Here is a 24,916-nt window from a genome sequence, read left to right as displayed (position 1 = left end):
AAATGCAACAATGCAATATTCAGTGTTGACAGCTAGATTTTTTGTGGACATGTTCCATAAATATTGATGTTAAAGATTTATTTTTTTGTGAAGAAATGTTTAGAATTAAGTTCATGAATCCAGATGGATCTCTATTACAATCCCCAAAGAGGGCACTTTAAGTTGATGATTACTTCTATGTGTAGAAATTTGTATTTATAATTGAATAATTTGTTTATTTTCTAACAAGTTATTAGTTATTTTTATATCTTTTTTTCCAAATAGTTCAAGAAATACCACTACAAATGAGCAATATTTTTACAACTTAATAAATCAGAAACTAATGACATAGTGCTGTATTTTGCTTCTTTATCTCTTTTTTCAACCAAAAATGTTTTGCTCTTATTAGGGGGTACTTGAATTAAAAAAAAAATGTTCACAGGGGGTACATCACTAAAAAAAAGGTTGAGAACCACTGCTTTAAGCCATAGCTAGCTAGCTAGCAGCTTAAGTCTAGCCTCAGTCTGCAGTGTTTTAGCTACTTTTAAATGAATAATCCTCACCTCCATTGCGACAAATAAAGTATGTTTCTTACAACTATCATCTCTGCAGGACGAGGAATAGCTAAACATGCTTCACTACACACCGTAGCTCACTGGCGTCACAATGTAAACAAATGCCATTTGTGGATCTACACCTAACATCCAATGTAATGATACAAAGTACAGGAGCGTATCTAGTCGATATTACTATGATTACGTCGATAATTTTTGGCATCACAACATTTTTTTTTGTCTTTCAAAAATGTATAATATATTTATAAACTCTGGAAATATGTACCTTGACACAAGAGAAAGTAAGCAGACATTAACAGTAAATGAACAAGTAGATTAATAAGTAATTTTCTACCAGCTGTCCTTAAAGGCCTACTGAAATTAGATTTTCTTATTTAAATGGGGATAGCAGGTCAATTCTGTGTAATACCTGATCATTTCGCGATATTGCCATATTTTTGCTGAAAGGATTTAGTGGAGAACATCGACGATAAAGTTTGCAACTTTTGGTCGCTAATAAAAAAAGCCCTGCCTTTACCGGAAGTAGCAGATGATGACGTCACTGGTGTGAGGGCTCCTCACATCCTCACATTGTTTATAATGTGAGCCTCCAGCAACAAGAGCTATTCGGACTGAGAAAGCGACAATTTCCCCATTAATTTGAGCGAGGATGAAAGATTTGTGGATGAGGATATTGATAGTGAAGGACTAGGAAAAAAAAAAAAAAAAGGCAGATTGCATTGGGAGCGATTCAGATGTTTTTAGACACATGTACTAGGTTAATTCTGGAAAATACCTTATCTGCTTATTTTATCTGCTTATTGTGTTGCTAGTGTTTCAGTGAGTTAAATAGTACCTGATGGTCGGAGGGGTGTGTCCACGGGTGTGTTGACGCCAGTCTCTGAGGGAAATCACAGCAGCTGATTGGACAGCGCAAGCTCCGCTGATCTCCGGTAAGAGGCGACTTTTTACCACAATTTTCTCACCGAAACCTGCCGGTTAACAAGTGGTCGGGAAGCATGTTTGCTTGACCACTCTGATCCATAGTAAAGCTTCACCTCCGGGAATTTTAAACAAGGAAACACCGTGTGTTTGTGTGGCTAAAGCTTCCCACTTCCATCTTTCTACTTTGACTTCTCCATTATTAATTGAACAAATTGCAAAAGATTCAGCAACCCAGATGTCCAAAATACTGTGTAATTGCGCGATGAAAAGCGACGACTTTTAGCCGCAAGTGGTGCTGGTTAATATGTCCCCTCCAACCAATAACGTCACAAACACGGATCATCATTCCGCGACGTTTTCAACAGGAATTTTAAATTGTAATTTAGTCAACTAAACCGGCCGTATTGGCACGTGTTGCAGTGTTAATATTTCATCATTGATATATAAACTATCGACTGTGTGGTCGGTAGTAGTGGGTTTCAGTAGGCCTTTAATAATGTTGACAAAATAATAGAAAGGAAAATGACAATATATTACTGCATGTAAACAGACTAATTAAGAGCCTTTATTTGCTTACTTACTACTAAAAGACACGTTATCTTGTATGTTCACTATTTCATTTAAGAACAAACTTGCAATAACAAACACGTTTAAAGTAGTGTAAGATTTTTTGTTAAAATAAAGCCAATATTGCGTCGCAATAAATACAACATTTGCAATGCAAATTTTTTAAGTATTTCAGTGTTATAAATCAGATATATATGAAATAGCTTCAATATAGAGGCAACTTGTTTTTCCATTCTACTGGTACTTCGAAGTTCCAGGTTGATTAATGTATGGGACCCATCTGAACGTTGGGATACTCACCAACTACGTCTACTTCTGTTGACCCGTTGCCTCTCATCCGGAGATACATGAGGCCCAGGAGTAGAAAAAAGAGGCAGGCGGCTGTCAACAGGACCATGGAGAGGTAGTGGGCGCTGAAGCTGCTTGCGGTCGCCACCTCTTCCCTTTTGAACTGCTGGAAAATGTCATCCTCCGGTGGAGCGGGCGGCTTCTCCTTGAGCAGCGGGGAGCTGTATGAGTGGTTGGGGGAGTTGTGGTTGGAGTGGTTGGCCCTGTAGGTCGGAGCCAGACTGCTGTAGGTGGAAAAGCGGGGTCTCAACCCAGTGCTGAACCGACTCGAGTTAATACCCTCCTTGTCGGCGTGGTGGTTTTTGCCTGCAGTCTCCATGTGGTTCTCGGCGAGGGACACGTAGATAGTTTTCCTCCTTGAGTCATTTCTCTTTATGCCGTCTCCTTCATTCTCCCCGTGACGTTTCCCCACCATGTGTACACCCCCGGTTGTGTTAGACCCGCGGGGGGCGACGTGGGGTGAGAAGCCCGCCTTCGCGTGGCCCTGTCTGGGATCCAGACTACCCCGCTGTCGGTCTCCCCCAAGGCCCCAACCCCCCTCCTCTTCCGAGTCGGAATAATTCCCGGCTAGCTTGCTAGCGTTAAAGTTTGACGCCCTGCTGCCATTTAAAGAGCGGCAGGACTTCTCCTCCCCAACGTCAAATTCGTCCTCGGAGTCGCCACTAACCCGACCATCCGCTTCGGGGCAAGGTCTAACACCAAGTCCCCAACTCGCCGAGACCCCGTCTGGAAAATTGTTCAGCGTACTCCCGGCACCATGTCGACTTTTAACACACGGGGTTCCGGCGGGATATTTCGCTTGTTGTTTCGCCCCCCCGTCGCTTCTTTTCAGTGGAGTTTCAGTGTCAGACTCGTCCGAGCTGAAGCCGAGAACGGTAGACTTCCGGCCGGGTCGCCTGTTCGAGCTCAGGTGCGTGACGTCACGACTGGCTGGCCCAAATCCCGCCGTGTTGCTGTTGATGGCTCCACCGCCGCTGCGCGCTTTGGCGGCCCGAACCCCTCGCTGCTGCTGCTGCCGTTCCTCCCGAAGCTTCTTCAGTTTCTTCAAGTACACCGGTCGAGTGCTTTCGGTCACTGGCCCTGGGGTGAAACCGAAACGCTTTAATTCGGAGCAAAGATCCTCGTCGGTTAGCTGCGTTGACGCCATCTTGGTCAAACTCTCTCGCAAAGGACTTTGTGACGGAAGTGACGTCAGCAAAGGGGCAGGATGCCGTCCAAAGTATAGGCTTTATTCAAAACACGCAATCTTTGAAAGTGTATAAATAGAAGCGTAAAAGAAAAAATGCTTGTTCACTTCTACATTCATTTCATCATCAGAATTCGGAAAATATAATAAACAAATAAAATACAGCAAATATATATATCAAGCGTTTATCAGACTTGTACACACCCTTTCTCTGCATTCAAAACAATATTTGATATCTTCATTTAATTTATTTCAGATATTACATTATTTTTTTATGGACAGTGTATTTACTTTTATTTGTACGCAACTGTGCTGTTCTATTTCCGACCGACAGAAAGCAGTATGTCAATTTAAAGCCTGTTGCCAGACCGCTAATCACACGCAATGAACAAAGGGTGACGCTGATTCGCTGCAGAGGGAAATAAGACGGTGAAACTGATTGGCCGCCTCGAACATGTGACCTACGGTTGTCGGAAGTACATTAATTGCCTTTAAGGAGAAAATGCTTTAGCCGCGGATGCCAAACTCTTGACTTTGTAAACGTTTCCTACAGATATTTTAAAGTTCTAAAACAAATCGTCAGTGATTAGTCTTGAATAAGTCAAAGATCAGTATTTGTTATGTAGTGGTGTACCAGGCCATGAATTGATTAACGTGGACCCCGACTTAAACAAGTTGAAAAACTTATTCGGGTGTTACCATTTAGTGGTCAATTGTACGGAATATGTACTGAACTGTGCAATTTACTAATAAAAGTATCTATCAATCAATCAAGGCGTTCTGTCATTCCGATATGATTAACAATTGTGTTAAGAAATGTCATTAAAAGTGTGCATTTTACTGTGACTTAAGAGGTCTTTGCAGTATCTTACTCCAGGACACTTGCAAAGTACTGTAACATGCAATACCACCACTTGTATTCTGGCCCCGGGCTGCGGTCATGCGTGATTATTATAAATTCATGAATTGAATCATGAATTTACCGTGAATTGATTAACGTGGACCCCGACTTGAAAAACGTATTCGGGTGTTACCATTTAGTGGTCAATTGTACGGAATATGTACTGAACTGTGCAATCTACTAATACAAGTTTCAATCAATCAATCATAACGTCACTTAAGATATTTTATTAACCCCATGGTAGGAAATCAGCAATTTACAATAGCAAAGCATGGTAAGTATAATCAAGTAGTTAAGCCCAATAGGAATAAGCATATAACGAACATTGGAAACTGGACAAATATTAAATATTGGGTGTTGCACGTTTATGTACAGATAACCAATGTTCATTAAAGTAGAAATGTCATAAAACTGAGAAAAGAAAATAACATACTATAGCCGCCAAATGTATGCAAATACATCCTCAGTGGTTGTCAGCAGCATAGAGATGACGTCACATCAAACTAACCCCAAATGAGCCAACTTTGTGGGATACATCACTTGCTTGGTGTCTGGAAATTGCAATCACTGCTGCAGTATGTTTCATAGCAGACTGGAGTGGGCACACTTTTCCAGGGGTTGCTATGTTATGCCGTGATGTGTTGTGGCATTTTCCAGCAAAAGTTCCTCAGGGAACTTCTCAATAATGATGTTGAAATACATTGCACATAGCCTTATTGGAATAAAAACACTTGAATAAACAACTTTAAAAAATCCATCTTATGTAAATCTTTAGACATTTTTAAACATTCAGTAATAAACAAAATATGCACTTGCCGTCGGTTTTTCCTTTTTTGTTTGGGTTATGTTGGTGCAGAGTTGTCCCTTACTTTAGTTGTCAAATAAAATGGATATTTTAAATCCATACATTTTAAATGAATTAGTCGTTACTTTTCTGTAGCAAATTGCAGCAATGCTGCATGGCAATCAATCCAAAGAATAAGTTGTGTAATTTGTATAATTGCTTATTCGTATGCAGCACCACATTTAACAGTAAGTTAAGGGTTTTGGATCGTTTATACAAGATTGCATATCGGACATGTAATGGTATCACACAAATAACAGTACAATATAAGATTATTTTGATCTTTTGCACTTTTAAACGGTTAATATTTTAAGATTACACATTAGGATCTTATTTCATTGTGGTTTTGGTTGCTTTTGTAAATGAGCGTTGTATCACATTTCAATATTTACAAGTGTATTGTAGGTTGATTTCAAATAAAGTGCAGATATGGAGCTCTCAGTAAAGACAGGTGTCTCAATTCAATTCAAGACACAGCATTAATTCAATTAGTGATGGTATGATTGAGTGTGGCCAGCAGAGCAGCTTCTTTTTAGTGCTTCTTCATCGAGTCGAGGATACGTAAAATGTGAAGGAAGAGGTTGACGATGTCCAGGTAGAGGTTGATGGATGCCAAAATGTGCTCCTCGGGGGACAGCTGCTTCATCAGCATGTGGGTGTCATAGATAATGAAGCCACAGAAGACTAAAGCCCCTGTGCCGGCGAACAGCAGCTCTGTGCTATCGTTGTTGAAAAAGACCTGCCAAAGAGAAGCACATCAGCAAGCTGAAATGTGGTAAGTGTGATACAGGAGGTGAGCAGATGAGATTTTCACCGACTGGACCAAAACTGAGCATCTATTTTCACAGGGAAGATCCATATTCTGTCCTGGCATAGTTGTTGCATCAAAACTGACAATCGCCAGAGTGCTACGATGGACACTTACCGCTCTCAGTAGCCGCCATTAATGTTATGTAGCGGAAGTGGAGGAATTAACTGAAAATAACGGCAGCTGATGAGCCCATTGCAGTGAAAAGTAGGGACCATGGGCAGATGAAGCAGCTAGAAAGGAATGTGATCGTCATTTCCAGTAAGTGTGCAACAACATAAGATTTGAGACAGGACTGCATGGTTGAAAATTGCAATAAAAATTTCCCCTGAACAAGCGCCACATTTTATTTTTTGACATGATAAATCCTTCTTGGGTTTGAAAATACCCTATCTCATGCTTAGTGTTTTTTTGAGACAGGACTGCATGGTTGAAAATTGCAATAAAAAATTTCCTCTGAACAAGCGCCACATTTTATTTTTTCACATGATAAATCCTTTTTTGGGTTTGAAAATACCCTATCTGATGATTAGTGTTTTACAGTTGTATTTGGAATGTTAAAGGTGCCATATGTAATAATGTCATGTCAAGTCATCATTAAATGGCCCCAATATGTCAAAAGGCATTATTAAATCATGTTCTTTTCAAATATATTTAGAACTGCTAACCGTAGTTCAGCCCCGAAATCTTGTTATTTTTTTCATTTCCATGCCCCGCCGTCCACCTTTTGACCAATTAAAGTCAGTGAGTGCGTCACATCCACGTTGCCAGTTACGCACCGCCCTCTTTGTCGAGCTACCGCTGGTAAAGTTACTGAACATGTTAGACCTTAGTAAATCTAAAGTAAATACGCATAATTTCATATAATTTCTCTTTACATCATGTCCGAAAAGGAGAAGGAAGAAACAAAGCTTATTTACAAATAAATATGTTCATTTACTGTCTTCTTTTTGTAACACATTTACATTAGTGAATGATTAATACAGCAGTTATTGCAATATAAACAAACCCCGTTTCCATATGAGTTGGGAAATTGTGTTAAAGGGTAAATAAAAAAAAGAATACAATGATTTGCACATCCCTTCCAACCCATATTCAATTGAATACACTACAAAGACAAGATATTCGATGTTCAAACTCAAACTTTTTTTTTTTTTTTCCAAAAAATAATTAACTTACATTTCATGGCTGCAACACGTGCCCAAGTTGTTGGGAAAAGGAATGTTCACCACTGTGTTACATCACCTTTTCTTTTAACAACACTCAATAAACGTTTGGGAACTGAGGAAACTAATTGTTGAAGCTTTGAAAGAGGAATTCTTTCTCATTCTTGTTTAATGTAGCGCTTCTGTCGTTCAACAGTCCGGGGTTTCTGCTGTCGTACTTTACGCTTCATAATGTGCCACACATTTTCGATGGGAGACAGGTCTGGACTGCAGGCGGGCCAGGAAAGTACCCACACTCTTTTTTTACGAAGCCACGCTGTTGTAACACGTGCTGAATGTCGCTTGGCATTGTCTTGCTGAAATAAGCAGCGGCGGCCATGAAAAAGATGGCGCTTAGATGGCAGCATATCTTGTTCCAAAACCTGTATGTACCTTTCAGCATTAATGGTGCCTTCACAGATGTGTAAGTTACCCATGTCTTGGGCACTAATGCACCCCCATACCATCACAGATGCTGGCTTTTGAACTTTGCGTCGATAACAGTCTGGATGGTTCGCTTCCCCTTTGGTCCGATTGACACGATGTCGAATATTTCCAAAAACAATTTGAAATGTGGACTCGTCAAGACCATAGAAAACTTTTCCACTTAGCATCAGGCCATTTTAGATAATCTCGGGCCCAGAGAAGCTGGCTGCGTTTCTGGATGTTGTTGATTAATGGCTTTTGCTTTGCATAGTAGAGTTTTAACTTGCACTTACAGATGTAGCGACAAACTGTAGTTACTGACAGTGGATTTTATGAAGTGTTCCTGAGCCCATGTGGTGATATCCTGTAGAGATTGATGTCGGTTTTTGAAACAGTGCCGTCTGAGGGATCGAAGGTCACGGTCATTCAATGTTGGTTTCCGGCCATGCCGCTTACCTGGAGTGATTTCTCCAGATTCTCTGAAACTTTTGATGATATTATTGAGCGTAGATGTTGAAATCCCTAAATTTCTTGCAATTGTACTTTGAGAAACGTTGTTCTTAAACTGTTTGACTATTTGGTCACACAGTTGTGGACAATGGGGTGTACCTCGCCCCATCCTTTCCTGTGAAAGACTGAGCATTTTTTGGGAAGCTGTTTTATACCCAATCATGGCACCCACCTTGTCCCAACTAGCCTGCACACCTGTGGGATGTTCCAAATACGTGTTTGATGTGCATTCCTCAACTTTATCAGTATTTATTGCCACCTTTCCCAGCTTCTTTGTCACGTGTTGCTGGCATCTTTATCAGTATTTATTGCCACCTTTCCCAACTTCTTTGTCACGTGTTGCTGGCATCAAATTCTAAAGTTAATGATTATTTGCAAAAAAAAAAAAAAAGTTTATGTGTTTGAACATCAAATAGCTTGTCTTTGTAGTGCATTCAATTGAATCTGGGTTGAAAATGATTTGCAAAACATTGTATTCCGTTTATATTTACATCTAACACAATTTCCCAACTCAAATGGAAACGGGGTTTGTAATTAAGTCAGTCGTGACAAACATACTGAGATGAAGAATATCCCACTTTCAATAAGGTTGAAGGCATTTCTCATAATTCTTCTTCCTTGTACTTTATAAACACAATTAATTTGAACAACCTCTTAAACTGGATCATATTAGTACATTGTTTAACTTCTTTGCTGAATCCATTCCATAGTTCAATTCAACATACTGATATGCTAAAGGTCTTATATGTTGTACGTGCATACAAATGTTTGAAGTTAGTTTTTGTTCTAAGGTTATATTTCTCCTCTTTAGTTGAGACGAATTGTTGTACAATCTTAGTTAGCAGGTTATAGTTTGCTTTGTACATAATTCTAACTGTTTGCAATTTTACCAACTCGCTGAACTTCAATATTTTTAATTCAATAAATAAGTGTTTGTTTTTCTCTCTATCCAAAATTATGTATCAGTCTAACTGATCTATTTTGTAACAGTTAATGAATGAAGGGCACGTTTGTAGTTATATCCACATATTTCTGCACAATAACTCAGATATGCTAACACTAGGGATCCGTAGAGAATATGGAGTGATTTTTGGTCCAAAACCTATTTTGCTTTGTTCATTATTGAATTATTTCCTCCCATCTTATGTTGCATATTTTTTATATGAGATTTCTAGTAAATTTCATCATCTATTATTACACCCAAAAATGTAGTTTATTTTACCCTTTCAATGTCTACTCCTATTTGTATTTGTGTGTGATGCTCTTTTGATGTGCGCAAATAAAGGAGAATGCATTGCGTCAGGTTGAAAGAAACATGGAGTTATGCTGAACTAAATGTGGCGGTAATTTTACTGTTGACCTTGGCTTACCTTAAAAGTAGGCCTATGTGATATATAGTATATTATGTATTATTATATATCATTATTTCGATGGTGGTCCTTGCAGCCAAACTAGACCTTTAAGCAGGGTAATGCCAACAATTTGTCCCGTCTCCCGACCAAAATATTGCTGTGTAACTTTACAAATACATTTGGCTAATCAACATTAGTAAAATGTGGCATAATTACTTAGTAAACCATCTTGCAAGAAGCACAAACAAGAGAAACCTACAGGGTAGGACTCGTCGATTGTCATTTGAAGTTCCTTGGAGTAGGATTCGGATTCAGCTGCGTATCTGGCAACCCAAGTCAGGGAGTGTGGGATGGGACTACAGAATTTTGACCGTGATTGCAGTACCATTTCTGGCCACATTACTGCATATGGCACATTTAAGAATAAGATCAATGAAATGCCTTATTAAGTCTCGACAAAAGAAAAATATGCTCTTAAAAAAATGTTAAACATTTTGAGGTGAAGATTATTAAGTTGGGGAAGACAACAAGTGGTTAGTTTTTTTTGTCTTTTTTGTTGCCACCACTTTCAAACAAAATCCCATCTCTGGATCGTCCATGTTGATGGGCTCACTCTGCTTTTCTCTTTGAAGCCTAAATATTCCCAGACTGGACATTTGGCTTTGCAATCATCTTTCTTCTTACACATTTCTATGACGCTACCTTGCCTGAAACTGACCCTTAATAGTTGCCATCTTAGATACGCAGTGAAAAAGAAGGGACTAACTTATGCAAACATTTTGACAGTGTATTCCACTGTGCATTGATATTGGATATCAGTCTGATATCCCATCAACAAAAAAATAAGTATCGGATTATATCGGCTTGCACCTAAACTCTCTGATATAAGCTTCAATACAAGCAGTCCTGCAGTGTGTTTACATGTGCAAAGCTGGACAGCCAGCTAAAATCTAGATGTCCTTCAATAAGCACACAAGGTTGTTGTTGTCTTGTATTTTAGTCAAGTCACTTACAAAAATAAAATATAGTAGACTATAAACTCCTATGAGCTAGCACACAAGCTAGACATTTTTACTAAGTGTTAATTGAAAAATACTGGGTTCTAAAACACATTTGTCAATATAAATAAGTATCAAATAATTATGGTTGCATATTACGAACACATACAACGTCTCCGTGGCAGAAGTGTATTAGAAAGTATCTAGTAACAAATGTGTCTGCATCATTCAGCTTATTGCTTCATGAGTTTAGCTTACTGAATGATTTTGCCCACAAAAAAACATTATCACTACATTTTAACTTAATCAAAAGCAACATTAGTAGTGGGAAGCTCTTAAAGCTACTGTGAGAGGATATATCATTTCATTTGAAAATTCAAAACAAAGAGAAACAAGAAAAAGGCAGAGAGAATTAGAAAAAGAAATTAAAGAAATGGAAAAAATTCATATAAATTCTCTTTTGCAGTCTGATTACAATAAGATGCTGAAACTGAAAAATGAATACAACTCTCTTCTTCATGGGGAAGTATCTAAACTCCTGCTGAAAAATAAACAAAAACATTTTGAAATATCCGATAAACCACAAAAACTTCTATCTAGACAGCTCAAAGGAGATCAAGCCAAAGCTGCTATTCACAAAATATGCTCAAAAACAGGTGAAATATGTACAGATTTAAAGGATATCAATAATGTCTTCAAAGACTTTTATTCAGAATTATATAAATCTAATTCAGCTATATCGGTTAATGATTTAAATGATTTTTTTACCTCATTAAACTTACCTCAACTGAGTCCAAATAATCAGAATTCTTTAGACAACACTATTTCAACTGAAGAACTGCAAAAAGCACTGAAGTCTTTCTCCTTGAATAAAAGTCCTGGTCCAGATGGATTTGGTGCGGAGTTTTATCAAGCTTTCAGTGAAATACTATCCCCTATAATACTTAGAATGTTAAATGATTCTTTTGTGAACAACAAACTTCCAAGTTCTTTGTATGAAGCCCATATATGTATAATACCAAAAAAGGGAAAAAATCCACTTGATCCAGCCAATTATAGACCTATCTCCCTGCTCAATTTAGACCATAAGATTCTAACTAAGGTACTCGCAACAAGGTTAAGCAACCACATAACAGAAATTATTCATCCAGATCAGGTCGGTTTCATCCCGGACAGACCTTCTTTTGGCAATGTACGGAGATTACTGAACGTATTGTACTCAGACTGCACAGGAAACAAAGAGGCTGCCGTCCTGACTCTGGATGCTCATAAAGCTTTTGATTCAATTGAGTGGGCTTATCTTTTTCATGTTCTCAAATTATTTGGATTGGGAGAAAATTTTATAAAATGGATTAAAATAATTTATTCTGCACCAAAATCATATGTCATAACTAATAATGTAATATCGGATAGTTTTGTATTACATCGCGGTGTGAGACAGGGTGACTGCCTTTCGCCCTTACTCTTCAATTTGGCCCTCGAACCACTGGCTATTGGTTTAAGAATGAACTCTAATATTAAAGGATTTTCAGTGGGCTCATCAGAGAGTCTCATCTCCCTTTATGCAGATGATGTACTTGTTACACTCACTGAGCCAGAAGTTGCACTACCACTTCTTTTAGAATATGTAGACTCTTTTGGTAGAATATCTGGTTATAAAATAAACTGGTCCAAAAGTGAGCTTATGTTCCTAGGAGATAACGTTGAGATCAGTCAAAATCCAGTTAAAGTCGCAGAAAATTACATATCCTATCTTGGCTTAAAAATATCTAAAAATTATGAATCATTACTAAAGTTGAACTTTATTGAAGCCTTTGAGAAACTGAAAGTGTGTATTGAGTATTGGAAGACCCTACCTCTCTCTATGTTAGGCAAGGTGAATGCTATTAAAATGATCACTCTGCCCGAATTTATTTATCTTTTTCAAAATTTACCAATTGTAATTCCTGTAGATTTTTTCAAAAAACTTGAATCTTTAGTTCTAGATTTTGTGTGGGGATGTAAAAAACGCAGAATATCCAAAAAGCACTTATTTAGATCTACAGAGGAAGGGGGACTGGGTCTTCCAATGTTCAAAAATTATTATTGGGCATCAAATCTGAACGCATTGACCTATTGGAAGATGGGGTCCCCAAATAATGAATCTCTTAATTCTGCTCCCTTATGGCTGAAATTGGAACTGCAGTCATTAGTGAAACCTTATACATCATTGCTATCGTTACTTTTTACTAAACCAGTCTCTTCAATTAAATCAATAAGTCATAGTGTTGTAGTACGAAATTCTATCAAAATTCTTTCTCAAATTAAAAAACAATTGAATATTTCCAATGTAACTATGTATTCACCAATATATCACAATCATGCATTTATTCCATCGATAACAGATAAAACATTTTTTGACTGGTACTCAAATGGAATTAAATGCATAAAAGACATTTATGTCGAGGACAGTCTTGTGTCATTTGAGCAATTACGAACCAAATTCAATTTGTCCCAATTCAGTTGGTTTTGCTATTTGCAGGTAAAAACATTTATTAAAGAAAACATTTCAAAGTCTCAGTTGGTAAATGAAAAACATCCTCTTTTAGAACTATTAAATTTACCACCCACAAGTAAAAAGTCTATCGCTAAATTTGTCAGCTGCTTCATTATGTCTATGACATCAGCAGACAGTGTTAAAAGAGCATGGGAACAGGAACTAAGAACAACAATACCCAATCAGCAATGGGAACAGACACTCTCTCAAATTCACAAGTGCTCAATTAACAGCAGACATAGGCTCATACAGTTTAAAGTGATTCATCGTTTTTATTATTCTAAAGTTTTATTACACAAATTTTATCCGGATACATCTCCACTTTGTGATAAATGTAAATCTGCTGAAGGATCATTGTCTCACTCGTTTTGGGGATGTCCAATTATTCAATCATTTTGGTCCAGCATTTTCTTTTTTTACTCGGGGGTATATCAGAGAAAAATTGTCCCTGATAGGGATATGATCTTATTTGGGTGGTCTTCAGAAACACAAAAGCTTCCAAAACATATTAGAACTGTGTTGCTGCTTGGGACGGTTTTGGCCAAATGACTCATTCTCAGAGACTGGAATACTCTATCTGCACCCAACTTCAGGAACTGGTTAAATGAACTTGTGAATGTAATGACTCTTGAAAAAATAAGATTTATAAACTCTACAAATATGAATAAATGGGAATTAACCTGGAAACCTTTACTGACATATATTGAAGCATAACTTATAGACATTTAAAGGAAAACTAAACTGCCATTTTTTTTGTAGTTGTATTCCTTTTTTATTTTTTATTTTTATTGTTATTATCTTTTGTACTGATTCAACACTACATTTGTTTTTCTTGTGTCACTTCTGATATGGTTTTGTCATGGTTTACTTGCTTTTTTGTTCTGTTTTTTTTTTTTTTTTTGTGATTATTGTTTTGTATTGATCAAGCCCTGTAACTTTTCCTTTTTTTTCCCCTCTAAGTGTGTACGGTGGGCAGGCCCTCGGGAGGTGATCTTGTGAACACTTCCTGAGGATCCATGATGCCGAGGTATGTTCATCTATTTTGCTGTGATCTCGATAGCCTGCTGATCGTGAGCCGCAGCGGGATGGATGGATATATATGTATATATATATATATATATATGTATGGATATGTATATGTGTGTGTGTATGTATATATATATACAATATATGGGTATATTTTCTAATAATGTCTGTACTGTAAACCTTGAGTTGTTAAAGTTCATGTGCACCTCTCTCCTCAAGTGTGTATGTGTGTGTGTATGAGTGGATGTGACTGTTTGTCATTTTAACTGTAAAATCTAATAAAATATATTTGCACAAAAGCAACATTAGTACATTTCCGCACAGTTACTAAAACACAGGTTATTGTTTTTCAAACCTACCATTGTTCTGTTTAGGTAACTTAACTTCATCAAACTTTTTTTAACATTCCACACTACAAAATAATAATATTATCCATGATTTGTGTTAATATCAATATCTGCCCATATGCAGAAACACAACATTGGTCTTTTCCCACTTTCTTGTTGATGTATTCTGTGTGGTCCTAATCCTCCCTGGTAATTTTTTAATGAGGGTTGTGAGATTGTCGGTTATGATGTGTACCAACGAAACACATGCTGCGGGACAGAAATGGGTGCACCTTGAGGGAGAGGTAAGGGCAAAGGCAGGAAAAATGTCAGTTCTTTCTGTACGGATTTAATCCTGCATTTTTGCTTGATCCCCAAGTCAATCAATCAATGTTTACTTATATAGCCCTAAATCACGATTGTCTCAAAGGGCTGCAAAAGCCACAATGACATCCTCGGCTCAAATCCCACATCAGGGCAAGAAAAAACTCAACCCAATGGGATAACAATGAGAAACCTTTAATAAAAGTTTATACTAATTCATTACTTCCCATGTTAAGTTTGAAATATAGTCAAATGGAAGGTAATTCAGTAGGGGTGCAACGGTAAACAAAAATTTCCGTTCGGTACGTACCTCGGTTTAGAGGTCACAGTTCGGTTCATTTTCAGTACAGTAAGAAAACCACAAAATATAGATTTGTTGTTTATTTATTTACTAAATTTGCAAAATCTTCCAACAAAAATATTTTTCTTAGTGGAATATTTGATGTGAAGTAATCAGAACCTTGGATAGGTCAATAATTCATAATAACATTGATTTTGATTCAATATTATGTTTTGAGCAGTGACAGTTTGAAATAAAAAAAAAACAGCTTTGTTTTATTAGTCAACATTGCAACTTTTTCTTAATTACATTTAACCTTTAAGCTTTTTTATTTCACTTTCGTTATGTTTTTGTTTATTTTAATAGTATTTTTAGAATGTGCCGTGGGCCATTAAAACATTAGCTGTGGGCCGCAAATGCCCTTCGGGGCACACTTTTGACACCCCTGCTATAGATAATAAAACATTTAATCTGATAAATCTATGGATAAAAAGCAGAGCCTGGCAACGCTCTCTCTGTCTCTGCTCCTCCCTCACAAATGCTGCTGCGTGCACAATTTGTTTTGTTTTTAACCCGTTCTTAACCCTGAACGTATATTGAAAATACACGCAACCAGAACTCAAAATGCCGGACATTTGACGCGGTTAAGAAACTCCGCCCGGACAGCTCCGCAAAAGAGGACATGTCCGGTGAAAAGAGGACGTATGGTCAATCTATCGTAGCCCAGTCGTTGCTCGCATGCCGTGTGTTGTGCCTCGTGTGCATTGTTTACACAACGTGCACTACGCTACTTAATATGTCTGTGTGGAAACTTGTTCGGTACACCTCCGAACCGGACCGAAACCCCCATACTGTAATGGTTAAATACAAATACGCATACCGTTACACTCCTATAATTCAGTATCCCCAAATAGATAGTGTTCCACAGTATTACCTTAAAAGGACTGTATGATAATTGACTCTCTATACAATCGTATAGTAGAAAAGGCCATTGTATACAGAAATCTACAGAAACATACATGCACCTTGTCTTTTCTAAACCAGGTAATAGTAGTAACTGAGACTAATCCACATATCCTCCACAGTGAACCGAGTGTTGCATTATCCTATGATACATTCTCAATATGTAACATTATTCTTACATATAAAACAAGACAATCTGACATCAAGGACTCAGGATGAACTCACCCTCATGACGCTTGCAATTATGAGGATCCACAAGCAGGAGAAAAGACTGTAAGCAGAGAGCACATCAAAGTAAACATTTTGGTGATCATGGATACATGGCACACTGAAGATAGTTTTCTTCAGGAGTGCTGTCGGAAATATAGACACTTAATTTCCAGTCAATGTTGTACTCACAATGCTCCAAGTTTAGTGAAGTCTCTCTTGGACTGGAAGGTGTAGGTGGTCAGGCCGGCAAACACAGCACAAGTCAGAAACAATGCTTGGAGCACAGTGGAGTAGTCGTAGAAAGTCACTGTACAGACAACAGCTCTGTCATTAGCTCAGCCGCCACATCGCAGGCTCCCAAAATAGTAATACTCAGTTAAAAACTTACAAGCTGTTGCCACAGAGATCGCCTCCAGCAGAGTCTGAAAACAATTAACAGTTATTTAAAAATCAAGCGATATTCGTGTTTAAAAATGCATAAAGCTTAAAACAAAATTCCACAAAAGTTAACATCCGAGGTTGCACAATTTGGAGTTCAACGTCAATCATCCTTAAAATGCATTACTTTGACAATTAAATTACAAATAGGAATAATAAAAGGTTACTTTGAATATTTTATTTCCAACGTTTTTTATAGCAAGGGCGCGCAAAGTGCACATAACCAAAAACGTTTTTCCCACTTGACACACATGTCTTAAAGAAGGAAATATGCGTGCTTATTCTCTTACAAACATAAGCAGCAGGTAAAGGTTGACTGGATGCTTATGTCTGTACACAGCCAAGGCCAGAAGCAGGACCAGGGAGCCCAGAGCTGAACCCAAAACCACAGCCGGGCTGAAAAAAAAAGACAGGTAAATGTCAGCTCAACACAAAGCGGCATACATGTACAGTACATGCAATGTAGCATAAGTGCTGTCAAAAGATTATTTTTTTACTCCAATTAATCACACTTTTGAATTCAGATTAATCATGATTGATCACGTGTTATTACTAATGCAAGTGTGTTGTCAAAAGATAATTTTTAATCAGATTAATCACACTGAAATTTAGATTAATCATGATTAATCACATGTTATCACTAATTTGCATAATCTAAGTCATCTGTAAAAATAGCCCAATATCTTGGACACAAATGCAAATTTATTGTCAGAATCCACATAATTTATTTGCTCAAAACTGATAAACAGTTTGGTCTAAAGTCCCATCTGTGAATATTTTCTTGTGAAATTTGCTAACGAGCACAACAGTTGGGAGTCTCCTTGCTCATCCTTGCACTACATTGACTTTTGCATTTACCTGATCACTGACTATGTAGCAAATTGCGTCGCCTTTCAGGAAACCATCTGCGGTTAAGCCAAAGGGGCACGCACGGTCCAAAAAATAGTGTGATTATTTATATAATATATATTCAAAATACTAATTATCACTGTAATTATGTAGTGGTCTACCATTGTAATCATTATCTCAACTACTTTGTCATGGCATTCATTACCTGGCATGGACAAACTCCTTGATGGTCTGAGAGAACATAAAAAGGGCAGATGTGGCCGTCGTCAGAATTATCTGCAAGCTCAGCAGAGTGTACACTTTCCGCAGAAAGTCTAAAAAGGAAAGATAGCAAAATTAGATGAGCTGAGATAGGGCTGGGCGATATACCGAGTTTGAAAGATTTATCGATATACTTTTAAACAAAATACAAATTAAGAAAATATCTTAATATCAATACTTTATTTTACGTTAAAATGACCAAACACTGCTTATTTGTTGTGTACCTAGTTCTCCCCTACTTCCCACTCCCTCCCACTTCCTACTAAACCCCTCCCCTTCCCCCTTCCAAGACGTGCAAGCACGTACAAGAACATCCATTATTGGTTGGTTGTTTACTATGATGAGTCACGATTGGTTGAGATTACGGCAAAACATTAGGGACAGGCCAATCAGAGGCAAGATAGGGCGGGTCATCGAACCAGGACGAGAAAGCATAACAGACATCCCAAATGACGACGAGAGTCATCGAAGAGAAGAAAGGATATCCAAGCCGGCGATTTATGTATTTAAAAAACTAGTGGAAGATGGCAGAGGAATTGTCTTCTTTAGATTTTTCTTTTTACTGATGTAGACCACGTCCAAGAAACCCACAATGCGTCTACATGGCCACATTTGGAAAAATGTATGCGTCTGGATAAAACATTCAATTGAGTTGTTTACCCGGTAAGCCCAAATCAAAACTGCTCTCGAGTTTCCAAGCTGGGCATATTTCGCACGAGAAATGCTGCCAAAAATGTATGCCTAAGTGAGGAAGATAATAACTGCACAATTGAGTTAAGTCACTTACTTGGCGCTGACCAGAACCGTACGTGTGTGACAGTCCATTACATAGTCGACTGGGAATTAAAGAACTCCTGCTTGCAAATGTATTTTTGATCTGAGTTTGACAACGATTGGATTATTTGCACTGCTATGTCATTTATTTTACATAGAAATAATATTTTTGTATTTTATTCATGTTATGTAATTATGTGCTACTTAAACAAGTTTCTTTTCAGTGCTGTTAAAATCCATCTTGACTACCCGGGTTAATAAAAAATACCACAGACTTTTTACAGTACAGTTGTCATTCAATTCAATTTCAGTGAATCTCGCAAAAAAAAAAAAAAGTATATCTTTATATGTATACTTTCACCGAAAAATATATCGAGATATACATCAAATATCGAGTTTAAGTAAAAATATATAGAGATATACATTTCGTCAATATTGCCCAGACCTAAGCTTAGAGTAGAATCTTGTTTAGCTCATTTTTAACACCTGCGTCTCAAATGGATTTCCTAATTCCATCAGTGCACTTCAATAAGTACACTGTGTACAAAACAAAATGCTTATTATTTACCTGGCTGTGGCGTAACAACAGAGTAAAAATTTTCAACACATGTTGGCCTTATTTTTGAACATCCTGGAGCTAACGGACGTTTATTGCACACAATAATTGAGGCTGCACCAAGAGGCCATTATTTAATAGAAAATACATACCGTAGCTAGGCTAGCATCTATCAGATACTATTAAAAAAATGCAGTTTCAAATGATCGTAGGTCCCCGATAAGTATGCACAGCATAAACTGGATCAAATAGTTTTTAATGGACATGGGTAGGACCAGACAAGCTCTGCTCTTTTCCTTGAACAAAAAATTAATGCTTGTGAATTGTTTACATTTTGTAAAAAAAACATGTTGAGTGTGGGGTTTGCATGTTCTCCACATGACTGCTTGGGTTCCCTCTGAGTACTCCGGCTTCCTCCCACCTCCAAAGACATGCACCTGGGGATAGGTTGATTGGAAACACTAAAATGTCCCTAGTGTGTGAATGTGACTGTGAATGTTGTCTGTCTATTTGTGTTTGCCCTGCGATGAGGTAGCGACTCGTCCAGTGTGCTACCCGCCTTCCGCCCGTATGCAGCTGAGATAGGCTTCAGCACCCCCCGCTATCCCAAACTGGACAAGCGGTACAAAATGGATGGATGGTGGGATGGATTGATGGATACGGTATACATTGTGTACTTAGTCCAAAATACATTACATTAGTGTCGTTGACCACTGACCGGGAATGAGTATTGCTTTAATACCTGCTTGTTATCATTCTTTCCTCTTTAGTGAGTGACATTTACTACCCCGCAAAAGTTGTCAATTTGGCTACAGACTTAGACTTCCTTTTATTGTCATTCAAATTTGAACTTTACAGTACAGATAAGAATGAAATTTAGTTGCATTAGCTTGTTGTAGTGCAGGGTAAAAGAGCAATAAGGTGCAGGTATAAATAAATATATTACTGTACAGATAAATATATTGTACTTTTGCATATGCATCCATGTTTATGGATACATGTTATATTGTCTTTATATTCCAGCGAGTTAATCCGTTTTGGGAGGAAATTGATGGGATTATTATGATGCGTTCAAGAGTTTTATGGAGGGAGGGAAGAAGTTGTTTCAGTAACTGGATGTTCTGCAATGGAGGCTACTGAACCTCTTTGTAGAGTTTTAATAGAGTAAAAAGGCCACGTTATTTAGCCCAATTGGCAACTTTTGAAGGTATTATGTGTCCAGCACTGCGCACTCACTAGCTTGGTAGCTTTAAGTTAGGTTTGTACAGCATAACTGTATTAGTATAGTACCGCGATACTACATAATAATGTTTGATACGATACCGTCTCTGAAAAGTACCGGACCTGCACCACCCGCGCCCGCGTCGAAGTTACATCGTGACGTTGCTGGTTTTATGAGCAGACGAGCATGTTCGGCGGCACACAATCACGGAGTACTTACAAGGAGACACGGTGTGTAGACAGAAAAGGGAGAACAGATGCATTTTGATGTAAAAAGTAACGATAGAGGTGAAGTTATAACACTGAAACGCCCACCGGAAGAGGTGCTTTAAGACATGGCTAGCTATCTAGCAGCTAACATCCATACACCGTCGGCAGTGTCTTAGCTACTTCTAAATCACTAATCCCGGTCTCCATGGCAACAAATAATGCATGTTTCTTAAAAGTATAATACCTGCAGGACGAGGAATAGCTAAACATGCTTCACAACACACCGTAGCTCACCGGTATCAAAATGTAAACAAACGCCATTGGTGGATCCACACCTAACATCCACTGTAATGATACCAAGTACAGACACGTATCTTGTCGATACTATGATTACGTCGCTATTTTTTGGCATCCTAACTTCTTATTTCGTTTTTTATTTGTGTATATTATGTTTATAAACTCAGTAAATATGTCCCTGGACACTTGAGGACTTTAAGTACGACCAATGTATGATCCTGCAACTACTTGGTATCGGAATGATACCTAAATTCGTGGTATCATTCAAAACTGATGTAAAGCATCCAAACAACAGAAGAATAAGTGATTATTACATTTTAACAGAACTGTACAGAGAACATGCTAAAAGAGAAAGTAAGCAGATACTAACAGCAAATGAACAAGTAGATTAATGATTCATTTTCTACCACTTGTTCTTAAAAATGTTGACAAAATAATAGAATGATAAATGACACGATATGTAACTGCATACGTCAGCAGACTAGTTAGGAGTCTTTGTTTGTTTACTTACTACTAAAAGACAAGTTGTCTAGAACAGTGGTTCTCAAATGGGGCTACGCGTACCCCTGGGGGTACTTGAAGGTATGCCAAGGGGCACGTGAGATTTTACTTAAATATTCTAAAAATTCAAAAATCTTTTATAAATATATTTACTGAATAATACTTCAACAAAATATGAATGTAAGCTCATAAACTGTGAAAAGAAATGCAACAATGCAATATTCAGTGTTGACAGCTAGATTTTTTGTGGACATATTCCATAAATATTGATGTTAAAGATTTATTTTTTTGTGAAGAAATGTTTAGAATTAAGTTCATGAATCCAGATGGATCTCTATTACAATCCCCAAAGAGGGCACTTTAAGTTGATTACTTCTATGTGTAGAAATCTTTATTTATAATTGAATCACTTGTTTATTTTTCAACAAGTTTTTAGTTATTTTTATATCTTTTTTTCCAAATAGTTCAAGAAAAACCACTACAAATGAGCAATATTTTGCACTGTTATACACAGGGGTCTCACACCAGCGGCCCGCGGGCCAATTGTGGCCCGCAAGACGTTATTTTGCGGCCCCCACCTTAATATGAAAGTTTAATTTTAGTGCGGCCCGCAAGTTTTATATGAATGGCGCTTGACAGCGTTGTGTTATCTGGGTCCAAAATGGCTCTTTCAGCATTCTGAGTTGCCTACCCCTGCGTTAATGGAAAAGCGGCAAATGAGTGCAAGCGACAGAGACGTTGCCATGGAGACGAGGGTTTTCTTACGTGCCTGGCTGCAGTCACGCCGTGACACCTTTTCGTCAGTAATAACAGTCCTTGATAAACTAAACCAATTCAAACCGTTATTTGTTTTTGTTTTATTGTTTAATTTGCATTGCCTCACATGATGAACACTACTTATATTTTTATATGACGCCGGATAACACTTCAGGAGCCATTACTTTATTGCGCTCGCTATCCCAGTACTTTCAAGGCCGGCTATTATCCGCCGTACGCCGTGTTGCTGTAGGGAGGAAAAGCGGAACGAAACACATTGCGGAAATAACATTATTCTCTGTGCGTCGGCTAAATACATATATATTCCACAACCCCAAACATGTATTTTTCAGTGAAGAGAAAGGTTAGTGATGTGCAAAGACAATTCATGGGAAAAGTGGGAAATGCAATATTGCTTTGTTGAGCACAGGGGCACCCCGACGTGTCTTATTTGCACAGAGAAAGGAATACAATCCATCCATCCATTTTCTACCGCTTATTCCCTTTTTTTGGGGTCACGGGGGGCGCTGGCGCCTATCTCAGCTACAATCGGGCAGAAGGCGGGGTACATCCTGGACAAGGAATACAATTTGAAATGTTATTATACAACTAGACATGCTGTGTAGTATGCAAAAAAATGTTTTAAGAAATCTTTTCTTGCGGCCCCAGGTGCATTGAGTTTGAGACCCCTGGTTATACAATTTAATAAATCAGAAACTGATGACATAGTGCTGTATTTTACTTCTTTATCTCTTTTTTTCAACCAAAAATGCTTTGCTTTGATTAGGGGGTACTTGAATTTAAAAAAATGTTCACAGGGGGTACATCACTGAAAAAAGGTTGAGAACCACTGTTCTAGTATGTTCACTATTTTATTTAAGAACTGAATTACGATAACAAACAAACGCATGTTTAAAGGCCTACTGAAACCCACTACTACCCACCACGCAGTCTGATAGTTTATATATCAATGATGAAATATTAACATTGCAACACATGCCAATACGGCCTTTTTAGTTTACTAAATTGCAATTTTAAATTTCCCGGGAGTTTCGTCTTGAAAACGTTGTGTAATGATGACGTGTACGCAAGACATCGCGGGTTTTTAGAAGTATGAGCGCTGCGCACACACACAGCTAAAAGTCGTCTGCTTTAACGGCATAATTACACAGTATTTTGGACATCTGTGTTGCTGAATCTTTTGCAATTTGTTCAATTTATATTGGAGAAGTCAAAGTAGAAAGATGGAGTTGGGAAGCTTTAGCCTTTAGCCACACAAACACACGGTGATTCCTTGTTTAAAATTCCTGGAGGTGAAACTTTACTATGGATCATAGCGCGGTCAAGCGAACATGAATCACGGCGGAAGGTCAACCAGCAGGTTTCGGTGAGAAAATTTTGGTTGAAAAGACGCTTCTTACTGGAGAAAAGCTGAGCTTGTGCCGCCCATAGCTGCCGTCGACTCCCCTGAGACATTGGCGTCAAGACTCCCGTGGAGACACACCTCCGACTGTCAGGTAATATTAAACTCACTAAAACACTAGCAACACGATAGAAAGATAAGGGATTTCCCAGAATTATCCTAGTAAATGTGTTTAAAAACATCAGAATTCGTCCCAATGCAATTGCGTTTTGTTTTTGTTTTTCTGTAGTTTGTCGCTATCAATATCCTCAAACACAAATCTTTCATCCTCGCGCAAATTAATGGGGAAATTGTCGTTTTCTCGGTCCGACTAGCACTTTTTGTTGGAGGCTCCCATTAAAATCTATGTGAATATGTGAGGAGCCCCCACACTTGTGACGTCATCGTCTGCGACTTCCGGTAGAGGCAAGGCTTTTCTCTTAGCACCGAAAGTTGCGAACTTTATCGTGGATGTTCTCCACTAAATCCTTTCAGCAAAAATTTGGCGATATCGCGAAATGATCAAGTATGACACATAGAATGGACCTGCTATCCCCGTTTAAATAGGAACATCTCATTTCAGTAGGCCTTTAATGTACCATAAGATTTTTTGTTAAAATAAAGCCAATAATGCAATTTTTGTGGTCCCCTTCATTTGGAAAAGTAGCAAAATATCAGTATCGTTACAACACTACTTTAAGTGTCACGTCGTTATTTGGCCCCATTTATGGACTCAAAATGGCTGTAGTGTAAACACAGAAGTGCGTGAATTAAAAGCCAACTGCGTGTTGACATCGGAGAGCCTTTGTTCTAACATAACCAGAATTTAAAGGTGTTTATTAATCACACCGACATTATGATAAACTCATTTTCATACAGAGTAAATAAAGTATACCAAAGCAGCACAACAACATGATAATTATGTCAGAAACATCAGGCGAGCTAGTAGCTAGTAGCTAGTAGCAAGTGCTGCACCTTCTCGGCGCCATAACAGGTGTGTACTTGACATACCCATACGTATTTGGACACTAGCAGTGGCGACGTTTGTGCCATAGTTGAAGTCATCCTCTATTGAAGACATTGGGTACTTTTCACCGCTCATCATTAAAACGAGTCCTAACACCGTCCTCGGTCTGGTGAGCAGCCGGTAGGCGTCGAGACTCGGAAGCTCGAATGGTGGTGCCACTGTAGCGCGAAGTTATGACGTCATTAAACCCGCTAACTTTATTGAAAACACGCAACTATATACCTTTGCAATCTCATTATACTATTTGTTCAGTTTTATATACATAAATGTGTATAAAACTGCCTTTAAAAACTAATTAGAACTGTACGTTAAAACACTAACGCCTCTTCCATCGTG

General features: G+C 38.1%; 2 protein-coding genes across 2 annotated transcripts in view; both read right to left on the bottom strand.

The window, feature by feature from the left end:
• The window catches only part of lemd3 (LEM domain containing 3), a 36,669-nt gene extending 33,056 nt beyond the window's left edge, over positions 1-3,613 (bottom strand). The window contains exon 1 of the mRNA XM_061913204.1: positions 2,346-3,613. Coding sequence (XP_061769188.1) covers positions 2,346-3,540 — 1,195 coding nt within the window. The 5' untranslated portion in view covers positions 3,541-3,613. The remainder of the gene's footprint in view (positions 1-2,345) is intronic.
• A 1,078-nt stretch (positions 3,614-4,691) lies between these two features.
• tmbim4 (transmembrane BAX inhibitor motif containing 4) lies at positions 4,692-24,751 on the bottom strand. Its single transcript, XM_061913205.1, has 7 exons — positions 24,565-24,751; positions 17,781-17,889; positions 17,017-17,122; positions 16,677-16,710; positions 16,478-16,595; positions 16,304-16,349; positions 4,692-6,063 (listed from the first exon to the last, which is right to left on the bottom strand). The coding sequence occupies exons 1-7, from the start codon at positions 24,656-24,658 to the stop codon at positions 5,857-5,859; spliced, it is 714 nt and encodes a 237-aa protein (XP_061769189.1). The 5' UTR covers positions 24,659-24,751; the 3' UTR covers positions 4,692-5,856.
• Positions 24,752-24,916: the final 165 nt, after the last annotated feature.

Source organism: Nerophis ophidion, linkage group LG10 (genome assembly GCF_033978795.1).
Source record: "Nerophis ophidion isolate RoL-2023_Sa linkage group LG10, RoL_Noph_v1.0, whole genome shotgun sequence".
Taxonomy (NCBI): Eukaryota; Metazoa; Chordata; class Actinopteri; order Syngnathiformes; family Syngnathidae; genus Nerophis; species Nerophis ophidion.
This window is presented reverse-complemented; position numbering and strand designations above follow the sequence as displayed.

Coding starts and splice junctions, on each gene's coding strand:
- tmbim4 (XM_061913205.1), bottom strand. CDS start 24,658: ATGATGAGCGGTGAAAAGTACCCAATGTCTTCAATAGAGGATGACTTC. Junction 17,890..24,564: donor TAGTGTCCAAATACGTATGG/GTATGTCAAGTA, acceptor TTTCCTTTTTAG/ACTTTCTGCGGAAAGTGTAC. Junction 16,350..16,477: donor TTCACTAAACTTGGAGCATT/GTGAGTACAACA, acceptor CTCTGCTTACAG/TCTTTTCTCCTGCTTGTGGA.